Consider the following 24,746-nt stretch of genomic DNA (forward strand, 5'->3'; position numbering starts at 1 on the left):
AATTGACCTTGTGCGCCTGTATGTGTGTTTACAAAAATACATGAATGCACCGTTTGACCCCAGTGTACAGTTATATCTGCATGTGTTGTCTAACAGCGTTCGGGTTGAGCTTCATCGATAAGTCAGTGGACGTAAACTGGCTCACTGTCGTGTGTCGCCATGTGTTATGCAGCAGTGTTTTGCTGTAATTGCAGCTTTTTCTTACGCAGCAGCGTTTGACCTGATGAAAAATGTAAACAGACAGGCAGGTTATGTAACTCAGTGTAGGGTGTCAGGGGAGTTAGTGATTGGACTAAAAACAGAACCGCACTGAGAGTGTGACCTCAGTCAGACCTATGCGACGTTTGTTTTAACTGATGTCACATGTTAAAAAATAAATCTCCTGCACGTCAAATCCTGCATGCACATAACGTTTGTGTGTTTTTAATGCACTGTGTGTGTCTGGCCTGTAGTCATCAGTTACTTTTCTTAAGATTATATCCAGTTTAAAAGCCCATTAATGATATATGGTTTGTGTTTGGTTTAATTACATATGTACTCTTTTGTGGAAGCCCACGTATTGCTAATTAGCTTACACTCTTAGAAATGAAGAGGCAAAGTAGAACCATTTAGGGTCCTTCAGCTTGTGCCTGTAGGAGAACCGTGTTTGGTTCCTGGTAAAATCTTTTATAAAGGTCCTACTTGGAACCCTTTGGAGGTTTAAAGGAGAACCCTTCTCTGTTGTAATGGTTCCATTCAGAACACTTTCTGGGGGTTCTATCAAGAGTTTTTCAACCTTCTGAAGGTGACAACGGGAACTCAACCAGGGGGTTCTACTAAGAACTCTTTAATATTCCAGTGGTTTCATCTACAACCGACCCAGGGTTTTTTTTATTTATATTATGGTACACAGAACCCCTGATGAAAGAGTTCCTCAAGGATTTCAACAGTCCTTTTCAATGAGCCAAAAAGGATTGTTTGGATTGAAGGGGTTTTTAATAGAACCATTAGCCTTGCAAAGAACCCTCTTTAAAAAGGGGGTTCTTCAGAAGCAAATGGTTCTGTATGGAACCCTTTTGGAGACCCTTATTTCTAAGAGTGTAGGCTATAAATGCTGTGATATGTGGAATTAGTGCATCCAGTGAATATTTAGTGCTTATGTATCTGTTCCCCTCAGAAATAAGCATAAGTAAATAAATAAATAACAGGGTTTATGTAATTTCTCAGCATTAATGAGTAATTGGCAGAATAAAAGAGGCAGAGTGAGCAGCGGAATGAGAGAACACTGAAAGAAGAAACACGCCCAGTGCTTTCTAAGTAAAGATTACAGCGTTGAAAACTTGTTTTTTTAGTGCCAAAGGGATGACAAATGCACAACAAATGCCCTTGGAATTTTCCCTGCGCTGTTTCTCCACAGCGTAGCGGTTGTGAAAATAACAACATGAAGTGATAGGTTGCTGAGTCGTGATCATTTTACCCTTTTTTAATGACTGCCTCTTCGTTTTATTCGGCTCCGGTGTTATTGTAACATTTTTCTTGATGGGAATTTGATCCGACAAAAATAATCACAGAGTCCTTTTGGCAGAGAACAACCTTGGATGTGATTTAATTGTCATTGCAGATGGAAAGAAAGAATGTTGACGCTGTGAAATACGTGACTGAACTTGGATTATTTGAAGTTTCTCTCTCTTTTTCTCTTTCTCTCTCCCTCCTTTGAGCTTATCTCTGTTTGTGTTGCTGCGTGGAGGCAAGGCTCTCTGCCAAGAAGTTACATTACAGTCGCGGGTTGACATAAACGTGGGTGTACAAAGGACTTGGAGGGCTTAAATACTTTATTGTGTGTGTAATGTGAACTGAGCAATTATATCTGCCAGCCTTTCAAACAAAGAGCTCCTATCAGGCAGGTTCATGTGTTTTTAATTAACAGCGTTCAGCTTTAAGACATGAGCAGGCTAAACAGGAAAACAGAGCCATGATGATCAGCACATCTGAACTGCTTTAGTATAATGCAGTTCTTTATGATGCTGCTGCTGATGATGAGGTGATAACTGTGGAAATCCTGCTGTGAAAAACAAGACAAAACATAGCAACATTATATATGTCACTGTGGCATGCAAGCTCTGAGTTTTTCTAGCAGCTGTATCAAATATTTCTCTTAGCAGAAAGAGTTTGTTTAAAACATCTTCCTTTTTGTGGGTCTGTGGGTTAACCAGCGTCTGTCATTTACAGTATTACACTAATTGCTTGACTGTTACAACGCCCTCATTTGAAATCTTAAAAATACATCTGTCTGAATTTAAATGTAGTTTTTCTTTCAGGCTGGGAAGGAACTTGAGCATCATGTTTACTGGCACATTGGAGCAATTTGGCAGCCTGCTACCCCATTCAGCACAATGTTGCACTAATCCAGTTTAAAAATAATTAGCTACAGGCTAGCAGGCCTGTGAAATTCCTTTCCCTGATTGTAAATGTTTCTGTCGTAGCCTCTGTCCTCTTCAGCTAAGAGTCAACGTTCCCAGAAAGCAAATGCAGTCCTTGCTCTAAATTTTTTGGATCTATTTTATTCTTCCTCTCAAATATAGAGAGATTATAACACTAGACTTTACTAAATGTTGGCAACAAATAGATGAAAATGCATAATCAAACAGTGCTGTATTTAAATTTCCATTAAATGGATGTGGATCTCATTGTCACTGTTTCCTCTCCCTCAGCTCCCAACCTGAAGGGGCGACCTCGGAAGAAGAAGCTATCCATCTCTCAGAGGAGGGACTCCCAGGGTCAAGCTCAGGGTCATGGGTCATCAGGGTTAACCCAGGGGTCAACAGCAGTGGCAGCACAGGACCCCTGCAGCACAGAGAGTAAAGCTACGACCAAGGTAAGAAGAGATAAATAAAATAAGACAATAACTTTTTGAATGACTTAAAAAACCCTAATATCATAATAAGTGTGTAGGATTTAGTGGCGCAACCAATTGCTTGCCCTCCCCTTCCAAGGATGCCACCTGTGGTGGCCGCAAAAATTTGAGAAAAACATGAAAGGCTGTATCTAGAGTCAGTGTTTGGTTTGTCCATCTTGGGCTACTATAGAAGCATGGTGGTGCAACATGGCAGCCTCCATGAAAAAGGACATTCTAAAGCAATGATAACACCGTTCTAATTTTCAGGTGATTATTATTATGAGTATTAATGTGATTATTAATGAAAACATACAACACACATCTTATCAATGAGTTAAATATTCTGCTAAATCTTAAACACTGGACCTTTAAAACGAGTAATGCAAATATTTATGCACAAGAACTCCAGTATGAGTGGCAATGTTTGCATTTTTATCAGAGAAATAAAGTAAATTACATGAAGAGTATCTCATAGTAAACAGTAACTTAAAGTCCCTTTTTATTCGCCAGGTTTGCAGTAATCACATGTGACACCTAAACTTGTATTGTGAACCAACTGCTCCCCAGATTGTCCTTGTATCTCTTGTTACAGAACAAGGATATAGTATTTTATTTATTTATTTTCCCAAACAATTGAATGTGAGAAAGACAGCAGCAGCAGAGCGGTGCAGTGTTACATACTGTACAGCACATGCAGTAAAACATGTGACTGTGAAGGCCACATGTTTCATGAGGGGTTGACCAAGTATGACAGAGGTGAAATGCTCGTGTACCAGAGAGGGACTGGTTAAGGGAAGAAGATATTATCATATTCTGGGGACTTTGCTTCATTAGATCGCTTGAAGGTTTTTAGATGAAAATGATTTTTCTAATAAGGCTTCAAATCTATGATACAGGAGGTCAAACAATTTACTTACTGTAGGGCTGCAACTAATGATTACTTTCATTATCGATTAATCATTAATTATTTTCTCAGTTAATCTATTGGTCTATAAAAATACCAGAAAGCAGTGAAAAATGTAAGTCAGTTTCTGAAAATCCTCGGCAAGTCTGCCTGTTTTCTTTACAGGAAAGCACAGGCTACCAATTAACAGTGGAAGAAGTTAAATAACAACTAAACTGCCCTAGGGAGAAATCTAGTTTGGCTAACTAAAGCTTCCTAGTAAAAGTAACTCAAAGTACGCTGTAAAACTAAGATCACATTGACAGTGTACATGTGATATAAAATTGTAACAAAATATACTACAAAAAAAGTCACAAGTCAGCAAGAAAAGCCACTTAAATGACACTTCCTAACGGTCTGTTCAGGCTATCAGCAGCACAGCATCAGGCTCCATGTCATTTTCAGTGGAAGTCAATGACATGAAGCCAGAAACTGACATCTGACACTTGTCACTGTGTGTTGGACGTGAAGTGCTACAAAATAACTTCAGCACTCGGTGACAATGTAGCCGGCCACATTTGACCGTTTTGTAGCTAGGTCGACGGTAATGTGAGCATACGGTAAATCTTTCCCCTTTTTGCTATGCGCTCCAACCACAGCTGAGCAGGCTCTGCATCTCTGACAGCTTTTCTCCTTTCCTGTTTCCTGTACTTACGCTATGTGTTAGACTTGTCTATGTTTAAAAAAAAAAACATCACATCACATCTAAAGTTAGCCAATGTTAGCTAGTTAGCTAGTGTTTGCTTAAGATCTGACCCCATACATCAAAACATATATATATATGTGTGTGTGTGTGTGTTTATATATGTATATGTGTATATATATATCCTGTTATGGCCCCAAATTGTTTGTAGTTTCAATAGTGAACTACACAAAAAATGGCAGAAAAGTTATTTTAGAACTTGAATCACTGTGCAAATATGAATGTAAGTAGGCTACTGAAAAAATACACTGCATAACACCAAGAAAAGCAGCATGTCCTCACAGATGACAAGCTGGAACTAAGGAATGGTTTTCATTTTTACTTCAAAAATGACTTTGACAACTAATCAATTAAAAAAATATTTGCAGATTATTTTTCCTTGTTTTGTCCCGAACAATAAAATTTATTTTCATTTGACTGATTTATTCACTGACGCATCAGTCACGACAGCATAGTTACTGAGCAGCAGTCTCTTTGTCTGTTTGTCTTTTCTCTTCCTCCAACCACATAATAGTCATTTAAACAAGTACAACATGATCCCGCAGTGGACCAAGATGTTTTCACTTTGTTTCCACTGTGATTTCCAAGAACATGAGGCAGTATTATGATTGCAGAAGAATCAATTACCTACCACCAAAATCATGTTACTTGATGAAGAACATTTAAAGCTAATTTGTAATATGTATAATTGATTCTGTATTTTGCAGTGCTTCCTTTCTACTGAGCTTCTATCTGACATTGGTTGTACTATTGAAAGGGAAGGAAATATCTGCCCTAAAAGCTCTTCCACAACTGTTATTCCTGTGACCTTGGACAGTTGAATCAATATTAGCAATTCTCTCTCGAAGAGTCAAACTAATATGTGCCTAATCTGTGATGACAAGAAGAGCAGCTCCATTGATAATCAATGAGAGGCTGCCTCTGTGGCTTGTAAGAATATTTGTTTATGCTTGAACCCAAACACATTTCATCCAGACTGTCTGCCATCATTGAAATAACACTCCGTTAAGGGTTCAATTTTCATCTAAAGTTACATCCACTGACTCTTAACGCTCTCTCTTTGCAGGTCAAACCCAACTGTAAAACGGTACCCAACGGAAAAATAAGCCCGGCAGCCAAACACAAGGCCAACGGCCTCAGCAAGAAATCCTCCGCTGAGGAGAAGGAGCGAGGGAAGGATAAGGAAAAGGAAAAGGAAAAGGAGGAGAGGAACGAGGAGGAGGAGAAGAAAGAGGAGGAAACATCAGAGGAGAGCCGAGCGGAGGAGCAGGCTTTCTTAGTAGAGCTCTACAAGTACATGAAAGAGAGAGACACGCCCATAGAGAGGATCCCTTTCCTCGGCTTCAAACAGAGTGAGTAGGACAACTTATTCTCTTATTCCCTCACCGGCGATGTTTAAAAGATGGAGTACACTCAGGTTTAAACTCAGCAGTCTGATAGTAAAGTTTGCGTGGACACGTTTTGCATGGCTTGTTTGGAGATTCAGGTCACGACATCACCAGTATGGAAGGTTAGCAGGCTGACGGACGTATCAGAATAAAAGGCACTTGTGGGAACACTTTATAATAACCATCATTATTAAATGGTAAATTGATAGTTAATATACCTAAGTTAGCAGTTATTTCATGCTAATCATAATGTTTCTAATTATCAGTAACAGTTCATTAGTTTGTGTAAAATATTACTTAAAATAATATATTACATATTGTGTTACAGCTGATAATAGACACAATTATACTGTTATAAACTTACTAAACAGTTTAAACATTTTATTTACTACATTAAGTATTTGTTAATGATTTGCTAACCTGTAAGAAATCATTACATGGAAAGATGGACCAGATGTTTGTAACACTTTGTTAATGATTAACAAGTGACCCATCCTAAGTCCTGCCCCTTTTATAACATTTGAGCAACCTTGGTCAACTTTCTCCTTTTCTGCTTCCTGTGTTTAGATATGCTATGTACTAGGTTCATCTATGTTGAAAAGAAAACCAAAGATATTGCTGGGGACCTGTAAGAGCAGCATACGGTATATCGTGACATCTTAAGTTAGCAAATGTTCACAAAAATATAACAATCGGATAGCCAATGTTAGTAAAATACTAGTTCACCAACACGCTAATGTGCATCAATCGTTGGTTTGCTAGCTAGTTAGATAGCATTTTGATAACATTAGCATTACCAGGTATTTTGTTTTGCTGTTTCTATCAACCTTTTGCTAACATAAACTGACTTAAGATATGACTATATATATATGCTATGTCACTTTTATAGTTCCCCAGCAACATCTTTTAAGCTTCTTCAAACTTTGGTTTTCTTTTCAGCATTAATGAGTCTAGCACATGCCATACAGGTACAGGAAACAGGAAAGAACAAAGTTGGCTAAGGTCAATTAGATTGTAAACTGGCTATAAACATTATTTGGATGGCTATTACAAAGTTGGAACTGATGATTATATAATATCTTATGTAGGCCTATTTATGTATCTTTTCCTAGCTGTACCGTTTGATGAAAGTCTAACAGAATGTTATACATTTATTAGGGATGCACCAGTACCAATACCAGCATGGGGTATCGGTCTGGTACTGTCATCATGGGCTCATACTGGTACTCTACTACTCCAATACCCCACACTTGATACCACATCATGAAAAATGGCCACTCGACTCAAGCAGACATCCAAAGATCCAACACAACATAGAGTTCAAGAAGTTTGCTGATGCTTAACCTCTCTTTTGGTCACACCGTAATTATCAGCGAGAGATTCGTTGTCCTCAACATAATCCACTATAACCGCAGCAACAACTGTCTGTAAAGTCAATGTAAGTCCATGTAAAACTGAAATAAGTGCAGAGTGCACCTGTAGACCACAGCTGCTGTCCAATAAGTCTCAGCGGGTGTAAAGTCGTTGAATACCTCGACTAATTAATCCAAAGATGAAGAAAAAAACGCCACTGCCACCAGTCTGTAACCCCCTTTTCTTGGTAATAAGCTGCTACAACTTCTCTTTGTATACTCTCCTTTATTCTCCTGTTAATATTCACCAAAAACGGCCTGACAGCACAGAACACGCAACTTCACTCTTTGAGGTTCACAGCAGGGTCAACAAAACTGTTGCGCACATGGCACCACACTCATACCTGTCCCCCCTAAACAATGCCAGGTAGGAAATAATTAGCTCTTAGACAAGAGGGACATGAAGAAGAAACTTAAATACTACACGTATAAATGTGTAATTAAAATATGAGGTGAAGTGCTGTAAATGACAATGTAATAATTATATGTAACAGTAAACTCAATTTTGCAAGTCCATAATAATGTTGTGTAATTATTGCTACTGAAATATATCATAGTACAGAGTAAACTACAGCTTCATAAGGAACACAAACTTACCACAAATAATGCAGAAATGTAATGTGTATAGTAACCATGATTACACTAACAGCAGGAAAAAGCAACAACGATTTTTTACATTTAGAAACTGAGGAACATCTAATTAAAATAAACATGTTTATAAAGTTATTGTAAGAACTGTAATTTCATTAAGTACTTGTATAGGTACTCAGTATCAACAAGTACACAAATTTAAGTATTTGTACTTGTACATGGTCTGAAAAAAGTGGCATTGGTGCATTCCTAATATTATTTATTTATTGCTAACTTGACCACAGAGCCGTGCACATGCAACAACAGACACTAGAGGTGTATAAACAGTATCCCCATGGTTGTAACTGATGTTTATAACACTTTCTGAATAGTTGATAATTACTGTGTAGTGCATCTATAAACATTATTTGGATGGTTAGTAAAAAGTTGCAACTGATGTTTCTAAAAAATGTTTAATATGTGTTTTATAAATCATATATAAATATCATTTGAATGTTTGTCAACAATATAATAACTAAAGTATAATTAACTATTAATTTCCCATTTATTGATGAGAGTTATTATAAAGTGTTACCGACACTGGTAAGAACAGGCTGTAAAAGCACCAAAACATACTCACATTTCCGTGCAAAGAGCAAAAACCACATTATTTGAAGCCTCTTGTGCTTGGAGAGAAGAAACAGAAGTATATGTGCCAAATTACAGTTTATACATGTGAGTGAAACTGCACTCTGTAAGTCATTAAAACCCAGACAGAGGGAAAAACCCAGTGTGGATTTTAATCAGCATCTCTAACCACATGTTATCTATAGTGCCCCCCTGTTGTGATCAGACGAGAAAGCAGTAGTTGCTTCTTAGTCAAGTCAAGGGCAGACTATGTCCTAACTATCCAGAGTTTGTGAGCTTTAAGAGAAGAAGTGAAGCTGTCTGCCAACTACTGTAGGCATTATGCCCAAAATCTCTGAATTACACTGCTGTTTAACAGTAAAAATACATTCAATCTGCAGTAATAATAAACTAAAGGAATAATTGTCTGTGTTGAGAAAAATCACATCTAGCGAATAGAAAAAGACTCTGGAGGCTCCCTGTCAGAGCACATTTTGGCTGGCTTTTATATAGGGAGAGAATATCTACTCACGCTTGTCAAAGGGGTTTCCTGTGAAGGCCAAGAACGTCCTCTAACAGTGTTAGAAGAACATCACATGTATGGGAAACACGTCTGCCCGAGATGAAAGATTTCTAATATAGGTCGGATGCTTAGCTTGCACTCAGTGTGCACGGCACAGAGAGGAGAAACATGCACGTAAACATCATAAAGGGCACGCTCTGGTCTCTTGAAACTGAAAAAGTGCGTTTGTTTTTTTTTTTTACGCGTTTGATCTCGAGGCAAAGACACATGAGAACGTGAGCTCTCATCTCAAAACTGTGGTTTTTCAAATGTACCTCTTTCTCTCACTCTTTACTCAAGGAAAGGAAATCACATTTGCATTCATGTCAAACGAGCCAGGAAAGATTTAGCCGTTCACATCAGAACGTGGCTCGACAACAGCGGCAAATTAACGAGAGGCGGGAGACGGAGAGAGATGTCTTTTGAATTTAACAGTGACAGTTTATAGCACAGTAAAACTCATTACTCTAAACTATTACATGAAGGTAAAGCTGTGGTCGCCTTGACTCTGCTAACCTCGCCACGGTATTTTGACAATCCTGTCATCTTGACTGCCGACATGTTGTTGCTTAAATAGGTCATTGTGGTTGAGGGAGATAGAGGGAGGGAGGTGTAGAGAGATAGAGGGAGAATTACATACCCAACATGCTTTACTTTTAGTTGGCATTTCTCGGTTTGAGCTCGGAATAAAGTCGAGGTCCACGCGCCAACTGTTTTACATACAGTACATGCTTTGAATCTCAAAACCAGACACATCATAAGCAAGGCCCTCATTAAATGGTGAAATCATGCTGTTTAAACTTCGTCCTTGGCAGCGAGCGCACATCAGCACATGTAAAGAGGAGAGGAAAAAAAAGGAAAACACATCATAATTAATACAACAAACCCTTAGATGTAATCAGGCGCCGTTTTCATATTCTTCCCTTTAAACTCGCTACAAATGCATTAAAAGATCAAAGAACTCACTTTCCTGTAATGGAAATTGAAATTATGTTATTTTAGTTGCGTTTGAGTAATAATCTTTTTATGAAGTTCTCTGGAGTTTAACAAAGCAACAGATGGCTGAATGATTTACCACACGTACCCGTGCGCTATTAGCTGGGCCACTAAAATATCCATTTCATTTATTTCCGAAAAAAAAAAAAAAAAGGATCCAAACATGCACCATATAATAAACTCCACCTCATTTCTGAGCTGTGAGTCTCACCTGATTTCTTTTAAGACTGCACTTGTGACGGCCCGTCAGAGAGATATGATCCTATCTCAGTTGGCTCATAACATATTTTAAACCCAGTAATGTTCATTTTGTTAGTTTAACACAGTCCCTGCTTGTTTTCCTGTCTCACCCTCATGTTAAATTTATATTTCACTCCAGGGTTTGTATGCATTAATCATCTTAGAGCAAAGGTACTGATCTGAGACCATTCAGCCTCTTAACTGCACAACTATAATTATCACCGTTCACAAGATCTTCAGTTTACTATGATGATAAACTAAACAAGCAGTCTTTACATTTGAGAGGCTGGAACCAGAGAATTTTAATCTTTTTTGCATAAAAATGGACTTAAACACTTATAATGGACTTAGTCACTGTATAATCAAGATTTAGGGCTGCTAATTTCTTTCATCTGCCTTTTCCTTTTGTGTTTGAACGTATCAATTATTCATTTAGTCTTTGATATGTCAAACATAGTGAATAAATGTCTATCACAACTTCCCAGAGTCCTCAAATGTCTTAATTTGTGCATTCAACAGTCTTTTGGTAACTGTAAGTTTACCTACACACTTGGAAGAATAGTGAGAAATAGGTGCTTTCAATCTGCAAGTCCACTGTTAGATGTGACTAAATCATACACACCGGTCCTTTAAATGATTATTGTGCTGGCAATTAATCTGCTTGATCGATTTTTCATTAGTTGATGAAATGTCAAAAATAGTGAAAAATCGCCAGTCCAAATAATAGTAAAAAAAACCTTAAGATATTCAGTAAAATTATATAAAACAAAGAGGAAGAAGACAGTTTAATATTTTATAAACAGTTAGGAAATAGTCACAGATTATTTTTCTATTGATCGAGTGATTGTTTCATCTCAGGGGCCACAAACTTGGAATTTTCATAAGTGTATTTTCCGGAAGGGGACATAAATAATATTACCAACATATATCAAATGATCTGCTGTAACAGGCAAAGTCTTAATAGTACCTTAAAATATATAGTAATGACTCACTCTTAGCCTGCTATTATACAAATGTACCTATTTTACAGAGCCACACATCCACAAATGCAGCACCATTCAGTCTGAAAATACACACATAAAGCACATGGTGAGTCATCGTGTAAAATCAGAATTTTGAGGCTTAACTCACTATCAGATACTAGAATAAGTCTCTGAATTTTTAAATGAATATAACTACAATATAAACACCTGTCTCAAAGTTTTTTTTGTGGGTGTGTAACTTAAGTTTACAACATAGCTAAACTAACTTGCTACCTACCCCAACATCTTGATCTGGCTGAGGAAGTTAATTCACTTGAGGTGGTAAATGCAGTCAGTACATGGCATCTGTCACAGGAGTAACATATGGTTCTAGCAGTCACCAGCCACTAGACCCACTCGAGGAAGATGCAGCTAGATGCAGGTATCAGGATGAAGTAAACCGTTAACCGTTAATTACGTAGTTAAGTAAGAGGTAATTTAATAGGGGAGACAACTTAATGTTTTTCAGGAACTCGCACACTTCAGCTGTAATACACGTCTCTTAATTTCTTATACATACTACAGTATATGAAATACCTCAAGATGGATCCACTCAACAGTCCTTGATTTACTTTTTTTTCCTTTGAAAGGCAAACTGTGGCTCTAGATGACTTCAGTAAACCCATTCACACAGACTGAATGCACACTAGCACCTGAATCACAGGAAATGACAGAAAATAGTTGGCTGTTACATTTGAGGCACAGTACAGTTGGAGAGGAAAAAAAAACTGTTTTGTGCTGCAGTTTATTCATGCGAGCTGCTGTCCTTCTATTTTTTTATCACTTGGTTAATATTGACTTTGCTCTACAGCTGCTGCCATTGAAGTTGTATGGGTGCAGTCAAGGCGTCGAAAGAAATGAGAGATAGAGTGGATTGAGGAGGAATAAAACAGGAGTAGTTGTGGTTACATTGTATAGTCTGAATGCCCTTGATCTGCAAGATTAACTGGTAACTGTATGTGTGTGTGTGTGTGACTGTTTCAGATGCATGTGTGTGTGTGTGTGCTTCACTGCCTGGGCATCAGCATGTGATTGTGAACATCAGTTCCAATTTGTCTCCCTCTTTCAGCCTTGTTGTCTAATTGCCATGCCATCGGTGTGTCATTGAGGCTGCATTGTGTTCCTGTTTTGTCATCCTTATCTCAGTGATAATTGCCCCTGCCAAATAGAGGGGAATTAAGAAAAGAAATTGCTAATGACAAGACATCTAAGAAAAGGCATGTTCGCTCATTTCCTTTATCTGTTCTGTTCCCTCCCAGTCCCGTGTGCTATTGTGGTAATTACAGTCGATGCATAACAAGCTAGTTAAATAGACCATCTTTCTGTTTCTACAGTCAGAAAGCACAATACGCCGGAGTGCTCAGTTCAAACAGAAAAACCTACCCAGCTCCCTTTGTTATTCCACCCGTACATTGACAACGGTCGCAGAGAGGAGGGAAGGAAAAAATCAATGCTGTCAAATGCGGAGATAGGAAAATGTCATTTTGACAAATGCAAGGCTTTGTGTACGCACAGATTGAATTTTGATGGATTTCTCCCCAGGCGAGGCCTCCTTTTCTTATTTATAGGCCTTCATATAAAAATGTTAAACAATGATGTTACAGAAAGCAAATACAAATGTCATTGGCACAAAAAGTCCCCCAATGAACTTGTGCTGCTTTGTTTGTGGAAAACATTTTCTTTCAAAGATAGACAGCCATTTGAAGCTTTTCTGAAAGCTTACAAGGCTATTTTTAGGAAAATGTTACACAAGACTTGTATTTTGATATGGCTTGTCATGGGGTATTTGCATGGGGAAATCAATGCAAATGAATTTGCATTAGTTCAAACAGAAGTTTGAGCATATTGCCAAGCGTTTGATGCTTGTAATGGTTTTCATTCATACCTGCAGGCTGCAGTGGAGGGTTAACAAATCTCTTTGTCAGGATGAAGCATATGCTGTATTTTATCACATAGTGGTGATTGTTCAAGTGTTCAATATTCATTTGCATCCTTTCAGCTGAAGTGCAGCGTTGCTTTGTGTGAAAATGATAAAAAGCTGTTTTCATTTTGCCAATCCAGGAATATGTAATTATTGTATTCCTTTGAGATGTTCCCAGGAAAATGATTACCACTGTTTTATCTATCTATCTATCTATCTATCTATCTATCTATCTATCTATCTATCTATCTATCTATCTATCTATGCACCTCATGTATTTAAATTGTATTTAAATGGCACATAATAGTTTTACTGTACATTTTGTGTATTGTTTCTCTTTATGTTGTACATTAAAGTCCTTAGCCCATTGGTTTACAAAACCAGTTAGAAAAACATGGTGCATTGTTAAAAATTACACCGCTTACTTGCCATTAAATCCTACACACTAGTCCAATAACTACATTTTTCTGATAATACTCAAAGGGAAAATTCAGCACTTCTCATGTGGATGTCCTGTCAGTGTTGATGGTAAATGTAGTCAATTGAAGCAATAAATTCTTCAGTGTGAGCTATATTGACAAAGAAAATTGAGTTTTTATGCTGCAAGATCTGTTGTTCTTCCTGACATCACCAGTGACATCACTGATGTGGCTGATGTCATTGGTGTTTACGAAGAACTCCAGGCTATTTCAGCTTGCATTTCTAGTCTCTGCCTCTGGGTAGCCAGAACTAGATGAGTCTTTTTGTCACCTAACACTATGTTTTGGCCAACATAGTAACAGCTATTGGCTAGGGGAGTGATAGATGGGCATAAGAAGCTTGCGCACAGTGCTGAATTTACTATGAACATTGACTGCATATCCACTTGAAAGTGACACATTTTCCCTTTAAATGACAGACTTTAACTGGTAATTAAGTATTTCCACATTTTGGTATTTCTGCTTTTGCTTAACCAGGATCCAAATACTTCCTCCAGCTCTGTATTTATCTCCACTCTCTGGTGTAATGACTGTATATGACGTCATGTGCTTCAGCTTAGGTCCTTTCCCAGAGTTCCTAACTGTCTTGTTTGTCTTCTGTCTCCCACAGTCAACCTTTGGACTATGTTTCAAGCTGCTCAGAAACTCGGAGGATATGAGTTGGTAAGTATTCACATGTGTGGCAATATATTCCTTCTTTCGTCAAGGTCCCCTCCCTCCTTTCTTCTCTTTCCCCCCTCTCTCTGCCTCCCGACCCTGCTCTCTTTTTTCTATTATCTCTTCCTCTTACACCCCTTCTTTCCTCCTTTTCTTTTACTGCCCTCCTTTTGCCCCTTGAGGTCAATCACTATTTTCCCAAGAAGAAAGTCTTGCTCAGAGCCGCATTTAGCAAAAATGATGCTGTTGTTTCAAAACCCCCTTGGAGTGGAAAACACATGTTCCCCTGCCCTGCACTGGTCAGAAGGAAATTGGTCAAATCGCTCATTTTTTCCCATGTTGGAGATGAAGTGAATTGCACATATGTACCCACAAAGGCGCACATGTACTGAATGCACGCACTTACACATAAAAAGTGAGTCAGAAATAAGTATGTATGAGGCACTCAACTTGGCCGCTTCACCTGCCGTTTATTCATTCACTATTCATGTGCGACGTGTTTCCAAAGTGAAGTCAATGTTTGATGTGAAGTCGTCAAGTGTATTGCTCATGCCTGTTTCTTCATTAGCTTGCCGCTATAATGTCATCCAAACAGACAGCCAGACCAGACCATAAACAGGACACAGCTCATATAATGGGGGCTCATATCCTTTTAAAACCCTCATATCTGCAGCTGATTATCTCACGTTTCATGTCAAGGCTTTGTTAGCTCTGTGGCAGCCCGGAGTTTGGTGTTTTGTGCTGTTAGCCTGTCATCTGTTATGGGATAAGGGGTTAGAACAGGAACAACTGGCTGCATGATGTTAACAGAGCTTATTATGTTAGAGAATTGAGTGTTGAGGATTCAATAACTGGAACATCATGACTCAGTAACTCCCCAAGACCTCAAAATGATGTCAACCACTTATGTTTTTCTCTTTGTTTTTTTTTTTTAATTCTTTCTTTCTTCCTCTCATATTTTTTCGATTTCCTACACTCAACCTCCATCTCATTGTCATGTTTTTTTTGTGTCATTCTTCTTCTCTTTGTCTTATCGCTCTTTGTCTTCCCGTCCATCCCTCCAGATCACAGTCCGCAGACAGTGGAAGCATGTATATGATGAATTGGGCGGGAACCCCAGCAGCACAAGTGCCGCCACGTGTACACGGAGACACTACGAGAGGTGAGTTATTATGCTCGGCTGTTACATGTGACACATTATTGCTATGCATGCACACACATGGAACAGTTTGCATCGCCTGAAGTGTGCAAACTCCCCCACAGCTGCATCGAATATGATTTCACAATGCTTTATTCATAACATCAGGACACTACAAGACAAATATTGATCTTATTCTGGGGAAGCCAGTGCACTCACTTACATACATGCATAATAGCGTTTGCAACAGCATATCATTGTTATGGTATGAAGTTTTAATATGATTAATAAATTTATTGTTTATTGACTTTATGAGGTGAGAGTCAGTTATTTTCTTTGGATTAACTGATTAGTCGTGTGGCACTATGGAACCAATTATGCAGTTAACTCCACACATGATGCTCTATGACTCAGAAATAAAGGTGCAAATTAGAACCATAAAGGGTTCTTGGGCTTGTCCACATAGGAGAACCCTTTTTGGTTCCTGGTTGAACCTTTGTAAAGATTCCACTTGGAACCCTTTCAGAGTTCTACCTAGAACCCAACATAAAGATTTATACCTAAAACATCTGTGAACGGTTTCACCCTGAATCCCCTTAGAGAGGTTCTATCCAGAATCTTTCCACCTTCTAAAAGTACTTATAAGAACCCATCCAGAGGGTTCAACAGAAAACCCTTTTATGTAAGGGCTTTATCTGGACCTCACCTAAGGTGTTCTATCAAAAATCCTTTTATATAAGGGTTTTATTTAGAACCCACCAAGAACCCTTTTATATTATGCTACAAAGAACCCTTGATTAAAGAGTTCTCCAAAGATTTCAGCAGTCCTTTTTTTTCCAAAAAGGGTTCTTAATTGAACTCTTAGTCTTACAAAGGGTTCTTCAGAAGCAAACGGCTCAGTTCTCAGTCCTCCAGGAAGAACTCTTTTGGAACCCATATTTCTAAGAGTGTACAAGTAGGCTGAAGAGGGTTTAAAAGCACAAAACAACAGCAAAGTTTTGAATTATTAACTCCCCTACATGGATACACACACATACATAAATCCAGTAAGCAGCCGTTTCCTCCATATATGCATTGCGAGCACACAGAGCTGCCTGCCTGTGAGACAAAATGAAAACAGCAGTTTAATGTATTCATCTAATCATTCAGTCAGATACTGCAGCATTCTCAACCTCCACATTATAATCACTCAGATGGTATTACCAAACCAAAGCAAGCATATGGATATGATCCTGAGGGAGCTGTGAGGGTATTATGCAGGGCTGCCTGCACACACTCACATACACACACACGCCCACTTTCCCAAGGTTAAACAAATGCCAAATCTTCCCAACAAGAGATAACCAGTCGCTCATGAGGCAGGTCATTCCTCTGGGCCAGCGACCCTCTCCACATCCCCCCGGCTGCTGCAGGTTCAGGAATCGGCACACACACACATACACTCACACCTGTCAGTAATACAGCAATATGCCAGCAGTACCATATGAGGGAGCCGGGCAGCTTCATATTGTGTCAAGATTGCATGCTGTAAGCGAATTTGCGAGCACAGGCAGTGGCGGCCGGAGAGGCTTTTTCCAGGAAATTTGTGAAACCATAGGTGTGAGGAGTGTATTGTTCAGTGTGTACACGCGTTGACAGTGTGCTTCTAAATGTTCTGCTGAGGGTGCTTTCAGTGTTTACACTACGTTCCCACTGCCTCAAACAGGGATATGTTTTAAAGGGAGGCGCTGCTGTGCGGCGGAGCTCCTTATTTATACTAATAATAGATGTGCCTTACAACAGCTAGCTGCAGATATGATGCTGGCCAAATATCGTTTCACTGCAAAAGACAGAAGGTGTCTTTGATCCTTGTTTTGCGACTGTTTATCTAGCTTTAAAATCAGTATGGTCCATCACTGCTGAGAAATTACACTCTGAGAAATAAAGGTTCCAAAAGGGTTCTTCCTGAAGGGCTGAGATTCTACCCAGAACCATTTGCTTCTGAAGAGCCCTTTTTGAAGAAAGAGTTCATCAAGGGTTCTTTGTAGGAGTTACATTAAGAAACCTTTTTGGAAGACAGAGTTAATTAAGGATTGTTGAAATCCTGAAAGAACTTTCTATTCAAGGTTTCTTTCTACCATAATATAAAAGGGTTCTTAGTTGATCCCCATGGCTGGGTTCTAGATAAAATCCGTGGAATATGTAAGGGTTCCCAGGAGAGTTCCCACTACACTTAGAAATAAAGATGTTAATTAGAACATTCAAGAGTTGTGTGGTTTGTCCCAACAGGAGAATCCTTTTTGGCTCTTAGGTTCCACTTGGAGATTTCAGAACATTCTACCTAGAACCTAAAGGTATGCAAGATATGTGAAGCAGCCATGGTGCATATGGATGCATATGCAAATGCTTTGTTAAAAGCAAGTACATCTCCGGCCTAAAGGTGCTGATCCACTCAGGGTGTTCTACTGAGAACTCCCTCATATTATTGTGTAAAAGACACCCTTTAATGAATGAGCTTGTCATGGATACCAACAAGGGTTCTTTGGATGAAAAGGGTTCTTAATGGAACAGTTAATCTTACAAAGAGCCCTTGGTAAATCCTTTCTTCAAAAAAGTTCTTCAGAATCAAATGGTTCTGGGTAGAACCTCATCCCATCAAAGAACCCTTATTTCTAAGAGTGTAGATAAAACCCTTGGAATATAAAAGGTCTGGGTGGAACCATTGCACCAGAGAAGGGTTCTCCTTTAGAACCTCTCATAGGGGGTTCAGGGTTAATCCGTTCACAGATGGTTCTAGGAATAAAACTTTATGTTGGTTTCTTGGTAGAAATCGCTGAAAGGGTTTATATAAGGTTCTGCCAGCAGCCAATAAGGGTTCTCCTACAGGGACTAGCTGAAGAACCCTTTATGGTTCTAGTTGCAACATTATTACTTAGAGTGTACACTGAAGCCAGATGTGAAGCGCTGTATTGTTCGTCAGTTTATAAGGTGTAAATAGGGTCATAGGCAGGCAGGTCGCAGTAGGACGAAGCGTGCGAGAAGCGCTGAGGTGTGACTGCTGCTGCGCTGGCCTTTCCCTCTCCAGCCACCGAGAAGCAGCTGAGAGAAAATAATGCTGAATCAATACAAAGCAATAATATCCACACACTGCAGTGAATATCAGGCTGACAGAGAAGGAAGGTGTAGGAGGGAGGGGTGGTGGGGGTGATGGGGCATGTGCGTGTGTGTGTGCGTGTGTGTGTGGGTGTGTGTGTGAGTGTGTGAGGGAGATCAGCTGAAGCTGAGCAAGTTTCCATTCAGGGGAATAATTTTAGCTGAGCCTTGGTGTTTGGGCTGCTTGGAGGGCAATTAGCTTCATTGTATTAACTCAGCAAACACGGCCATTCTCTCCGCATGATGAATGAGGCTGTTTGTGGGCTCGCTGAAGTGTGTGTTTGTTCCCCAGAGGCGTCTTTGTTTCCACCTTTAATCATTAGTCAATGTGCTACAGAAATATAATTCACAGGGAAGAATGTACAGTGTACAAACTGGAACAACACTCGTGTTTTCCTCTTCTCTCAGAAGGATCGTTTCTGATTTGTCTCACTGGGCCAGAGAAAGGTAGAGCAGGAAATAAGGAGTCTCAAGCCAGCAGGAAGAGAGGAAATAATATTTCAGGGCATAATTGCTTTAAATTAAGTGGATATTCTGGGCTGTCTTGGTGTTCTTTGGGTTAAAGATTGTGAATATCCACAAGCATTCAGCTCTCATTTTAAATTATACACATTATCCCTTTACAACCCTAATGGTAAAATCATATGAAATGGTTTCCTAGGAGATGTTATTGTGAAAGATGGAGCCAGGGGCATAATCACTGTATTTATGCTGTCCAGGAGCAGGTGGTAATCACTGGTAGTAATGGAGTTACATAGCTGGAATTGAACAGGAGATAACCTCGGCTAATTGTCATTTTCAAAGTTACTGTTTTTTAGTCGCGGAGCGGCGTTCATTAGCGCACAGGAGAAAAAATCAATGTAGAAACGTCCAAACCAAGGTCTGCCGCTGCAGCTACGGGGAAGCTTTAATGATATTTATTTAAACCGTTTCCCGAGATTAGCTGTCAGGGCCCAGCGCTCTGAATTAAAAATGAGGTCATGAAAAAGATGGCATCAATAACCTTGAAATAGACTGCCTTTTGCTTCTGTGCTGTGCCATTTTCTCTGTGCTAACACCCCCCCCCCCCCCCCCCCCCCACTCCCTCTCTCCCACTCCCTGCCTTGCACTTCATGCTGTTTCTTTCATTATACAGGTCAGCGCCTTTTAACAGCTCCTACATATTTAATCTTCCTGGTTTCCTACATGATCTCTTGTTACAGAAACATCACATTTCACTATCTCTGTTCATTTCTGCCTGTTACAGATTTTTAATACCTCACCATGCCTTGGCACTCTAATGTAATTGCACAACGGGGTTGGTATTGGGGCGGGAGGGTTCTTTTTTTTTTTTGGAGGGGGGGTATCCATGGCAACAGAGAAGCTATTTAGAATAATTTGCTATTTAAAAACTCTGAGGTTTTTGGGCAATAGCGGAGAGTGCAGATGAGGGGTTTTCGGATTAGATCATTTCATCTTAAAAGTATTAGATGTTTGCCAGATGTAGTGTACATATAGAGTGTGAGGCCTGTGAAATATTCTCCGCCTCAGATCATGCAGATATGTGTTTCTTTTAAGACACATGCACGCCTGTTCCAATTTTAGCCGACTAGATGTTTTATTGATTCAGCCTTTATTCATTCCTCCTGGTATCGATGTTCCTCTGCATTCACTAAAGCTGCTCTCCAGATATAAAAATACATTTGTTACTCATAATTATTAGGAAACCTTGAAGCAGTCCGCATGCTGAGAATTATAATAGAATAGAGCTCAGATTCAAGGAGGAGGAATAAGATTGTGTTTTTTAAATTTTATTGTGCTAGATGCTCAGTATGTTGCACTTGTCAGCATCTCTCTGCATTGTCCTTGATGTATTGCAGATACATCAAATGTGGCGCATTGCTCTTTAGCTTACCTTGTCTAGTACTGGAGCTCAAAGACAGATTTCAATTACTGTAAAGCAGAGGGTATCACTGGATTACAATAAGAAGTGCTATCACCAATATGTCCTCCCTGTTTTTTATTGCCAGACCTGAGAGAAGCAGGGAGACAGAGAGACAAAATTAATGACAGATTTTAATAAACAAGCAAAAATGATACAATATTAAGTAATAAAGCAGGAGAGAAAAAAGGCAGAGAAGTTGCAATATGAGAACATGCAGAGATGGGCACCAATATATCAAGAAATATCTTTTGTTACAAATTACTAATACTTGCTCATCAAATGCATGAACGTCCAGTGTGTAAGATTTAGTGGCATCCAGTGGTAAGCTTGGAGAAGAAACTATGGTTGCCAAGAAACTCACGAAAAACATGAAAGTCTGCATTTAAAGCCACAGTACAACATGGCAGCCTCCATGAAAGACGACCCGCTCCCTCTGTGGACATAAAGGTATCATTCTAAGGTAGCAAAAACACAATAATTCTTATTTTCAGGTGGTAAGGCAATAATGAAAACATACTTATATTCTGGACTGAACCAAACAGTGACTGTTTCACAACTTTAACCACATGTTAAACATAACATGACTTACATAACCTACTCAAAGTCCAGTACACTAGTTGCTGGTACAAATACGTATGTGGTTTTGGGAGTCGCTGGCAATGGACCTGTTTAGCAGTTTAAATATGAGGACCTGTTTGTGATCTTTAATAATATATTTGCCAGTTGTTAAGCACATTGTTTGCTAACTGCTCTGTTCTTCTGTTGTACTTAAGTGCCTTGCAGTAAGCAGCCTTAGCTGTAATATCTGATCATATTTTGATTATATAACTTTATCTGAGGGGAAATTTGCACCAAACAACCAAAGCAGCTTCTGTCTTACTTATACTTATATTTGTTCACAATAATCATGTTGCTGGACTTGGCAGGATGTGTCATGTGATTCATTTACATTTATACAAAGACTGTGATTAGGCAAATTGTTGTACAGTTTCTTTTTCATACAGTTTAAACCTGGGGATTCAATTGTGTTTTCATCAGAATAAAATGATATTAAATGATATGAAAGTATTTTTTTACAAGTTACATCTTATTTTTTTCTTCCCAGAAAAAACAAATTACAGAATACTCAAAAATAATTAAATATATCTTTTAAATACATTTAATTGAAATACTACCCACCTCTGAGAACATGATTGCATACTGTCTGTTAGCATTCCTTAACACGCTATAAACAATGTCTCAACATGTTGTCCGCATCAAAAGCACGGCCAAATTCTTTGTATAGCCACGACTCTTTTACTGAATTTGGACTTCAGCTTCCCTCAGTGGGAATGCAGCCAAAGAGCCGCATGTTCTTTACACTAAAATAGCAGGCAGCTATTTTAACCTCTGAGAGCTAGATGGCCTCCTCAAGACAAAACACTTCATTGAGCATCCAGTCATAAAGCCTCTTTTTTTTTTTGCAGCGATCTAACAAATCACAATATTGGCTAATTTCTCTATGCGTGGAATTTAATCAAAAGGTCCAAGGTTTCTCTCCCCAGTGGCCATGAGAAATCACAAATTACTGCACTGACGTGTGACAGGCAATTGACTGTATGAGAATCTATTCAGGTCTACTGAGATTAATAACTAGTTCAGTGTAGCAAATTAAATTAATGACATTCTTGCAGAGATTTGAGTCCACTGTAGGGCAGCGTGAGGGATCATATGCTGTATATTTTGGGGTGTTAATACTCAAGTGTTTCTTTATGCAGAATAGTACACATTTATTTTAAACAGTTAGCACTCTTGGCTCACACCTGCTATGGCGAACATTTACTGCGAGCTGCTGCAGCAGCTAATGAGAGCAAACCCCGGGGGAACAGTAGAGGTCATTTTAAATCTGGTATTTTCAGACTTGACAAAGGACTTAAGTTTTTCATACATTCCTGCGCTGCCCTCCTGTTTTAACTGCATGAATGAGGGTCACCTCAAGTGGTTTGGCTTCGAGACAAAAGAGGGGCTTTGAGGCATGAATCCAAAGCAGAGGGACCGGCTACAATGTCTGTTTATCCTTCTGCTGGCATCTTGTCTCCCTCTTTCTCTGCACCAGTTATTGTTTTCTCATTGCTGTGATGATGCTTAATCATTACATTTAGAACTGATAAAGATTTGATATCTTTTTTATTTTATTCTCTTTTCCCTCACAGGCTTGTAAAAGTAAGTCATTTTCTCTCCCCCAAATCTTTCTACAGCCCCCGGGGCTTGTACACCAGCTCTTTAAATAGTTTCTTTTCCTTTTTTTTTACGCATGAAGCAGCTCTTGTGATCTTAACACAACACCAGTTAAAATTAATTTCAGCACGGATGGGAGGGAAATTGTTGAAATGGAACAGCCTGCAGGCTTTTTCCACTTATTTGGTGACTTAGGCATTTCTTGGATTCTAGCACACTGCTTGTTCCTGTAACACAAAACTCAGATGAGAGCAGCACATTGCTGGTAAAGTCACCTTGTTTTTGCCAAGTTGTGTTTTTTTGGGGGAGGTGCTTTGTGTGCAATCCATTATTTCAAAGGCACAGACATGCTTAGTTGACAGTTGTGGTTTAATGTGGAGGTTTACACTGTTATTGATCTTACTGATTCTTAAAGGCATAATATGCAATATTTTCATAAAGAACAATGTATAGAGTGGTATAAACATAATCCCTTTCAATCATCGCTTATGACACACTAAATGTGTGTGTTGGTGACCCAATGTCTGTATTTTATTATTTTCTCATTATTTCGCTGTGCTCTGGGAATGAGACACTATACTTCTTTCTGGGACAGATTCTGCTGATTCTACCTAAGATTAGTCAGATTTAATGCATACATATATGCATATGTATATATGTATGTATGTATATACATATTATATATGTATACATACATATCATATGTGTGTGTATATATATATGTGTATATATATATATATAGCTTAATTACATGAATCATCTTCTATCTCTGCCTTTTCATTGTTTAATCTCCTCTCTGCATATTTTAGTTGCTTGTTATCAACATGGAAAACGGCTGCTTAAACAAAAGCCGAGTGATAAATTGGCATGAGAGGAAGTTAAGTATTTATTGACCTCATAAAAATGTTGCCTCTCCTGCCTTAATGAAATTCTTTCCTGGAATCTCTCAGTGCAGCACACGCCCCCTAGTGGCTTAAATTATTAACTGTACCTGGCTCTGTCTCAACTAATGCAGTGGCTGCCAAGCTCAACCTTTCCCCTTCTTTGGGAGGAAATTGCTACTTATATAAGTGGTATTGTATTAGGAGTGCTATATTACATGATCATGACTAAGTTATATATACACTACTTGAATTTACTCCAGTCTTACACACAGAGGGCTCTATTAGGATTTTACACATTTTTTTTTAAGAAGACAGTTAAAAATGGAGAAAAGAGCGAGTGCCCTGTAGCCTGAACCTTCTGTGCTTATTCAGCCATTTCTGAAAATTTACATAAAACTGCAAAAGGTGTATGTCTTGGAATTGAAAGAAACTTGTAAAAAGAGTTGTTTTAACAGGCAGCACTTTTCATCTTGCATTTATTAAGCATAACAAAGCAAATAATTCTGACAATGAAATGGGACTTCCTGAGACTGATTTTTTTTTTGTTTTCTTGGCCAACATAGCTTCTTAGTCTTTCCATTTGGAACTATTTAAGGCTCCAGTAATTTCCCGGGCTCAGCTCTTACATTATCCGGGCTTGCGACGCCCCAACCCCCACCCCATATTGACATTCCATAAAGTTGACCCGGGCCAAGGCAGTCGTCTCTTTCCCACAGATCATTGTGATAGTCAACAGTGCACCCTGGTATACTGTATGTGCCACTTTTCTAGCTCTTTGATCACTAATAAGGCAGCTGGACGTTTGCACATGTTGAATACGCATTCGCCAGCCTGAAGAAATCGAATCCACCGTTTTATAATGCTGAAACATTTAATCTACCTGCCTGTTCTGTGTCATAATTCCTAATAATAGAAAGCCTGAGACCCACTTTACTATTTGCAATAAATACCACTGCTGCTGTTTTAAAGACTGTATGTTTTTATCTGTTTTCAAGGATTTTTTTATTCCTTCATTCAGAATCATTTTTGCTCTTCATTAACATGCCATTATCCTCT

The 24,746-nt window shown here is 38.9% G+C and overlaps 1 protein-coding gene across 1 annotated transcript in view; it reads left to right on the plus strand.

Moving 5' to 3' along the window:
• LOC146315596 (AT-rich interactive domain-containing protein 5B-like) overlaps window positions 1-24,746 on the plus strand; it is a 99,885-nt gene that overhangs the window by 70,098 nt on the left and 5,041 nt on the right. The window contains exons 5-8 of the mRNA XM_084735819.1: window positions 2,691-2,854; window positions 5,588-5,873; window positions 14,349-14,401; window positions 15,460-15,557. Of these exons, the coding sequence (XP_084591945.1) occupies window positions 2,691-2,854; window positions 5,588-5,873; window positions 14,349-14,401; window positions 15,460-15,557 (601 nt within the window). The remainder of the gene's footprint in view (window positions 1-2,690; window positions 2,855-5,587; window positions 5,874-14,348; window positions 14,402-15,459; window positions 15,558-24,746) is intronic.

The sequence above is a fragment of the Lutjanus erythropterus genome, chromosome 14 (assembly GCF_056507025.1).
Source record: "Lutjanus erythropterus isolate fLutEry1 chromosome 14, fLutEry1.hap2, whole genome shotgun sequence".
In the NCBI taxonomy this organism is placed as follows: Eukaryota; Metazoa; Chordata; class Actinopteri; order Lutjaniformes; family Lutjanidae; genus Lutjanus; species Lutjanus erythropterus.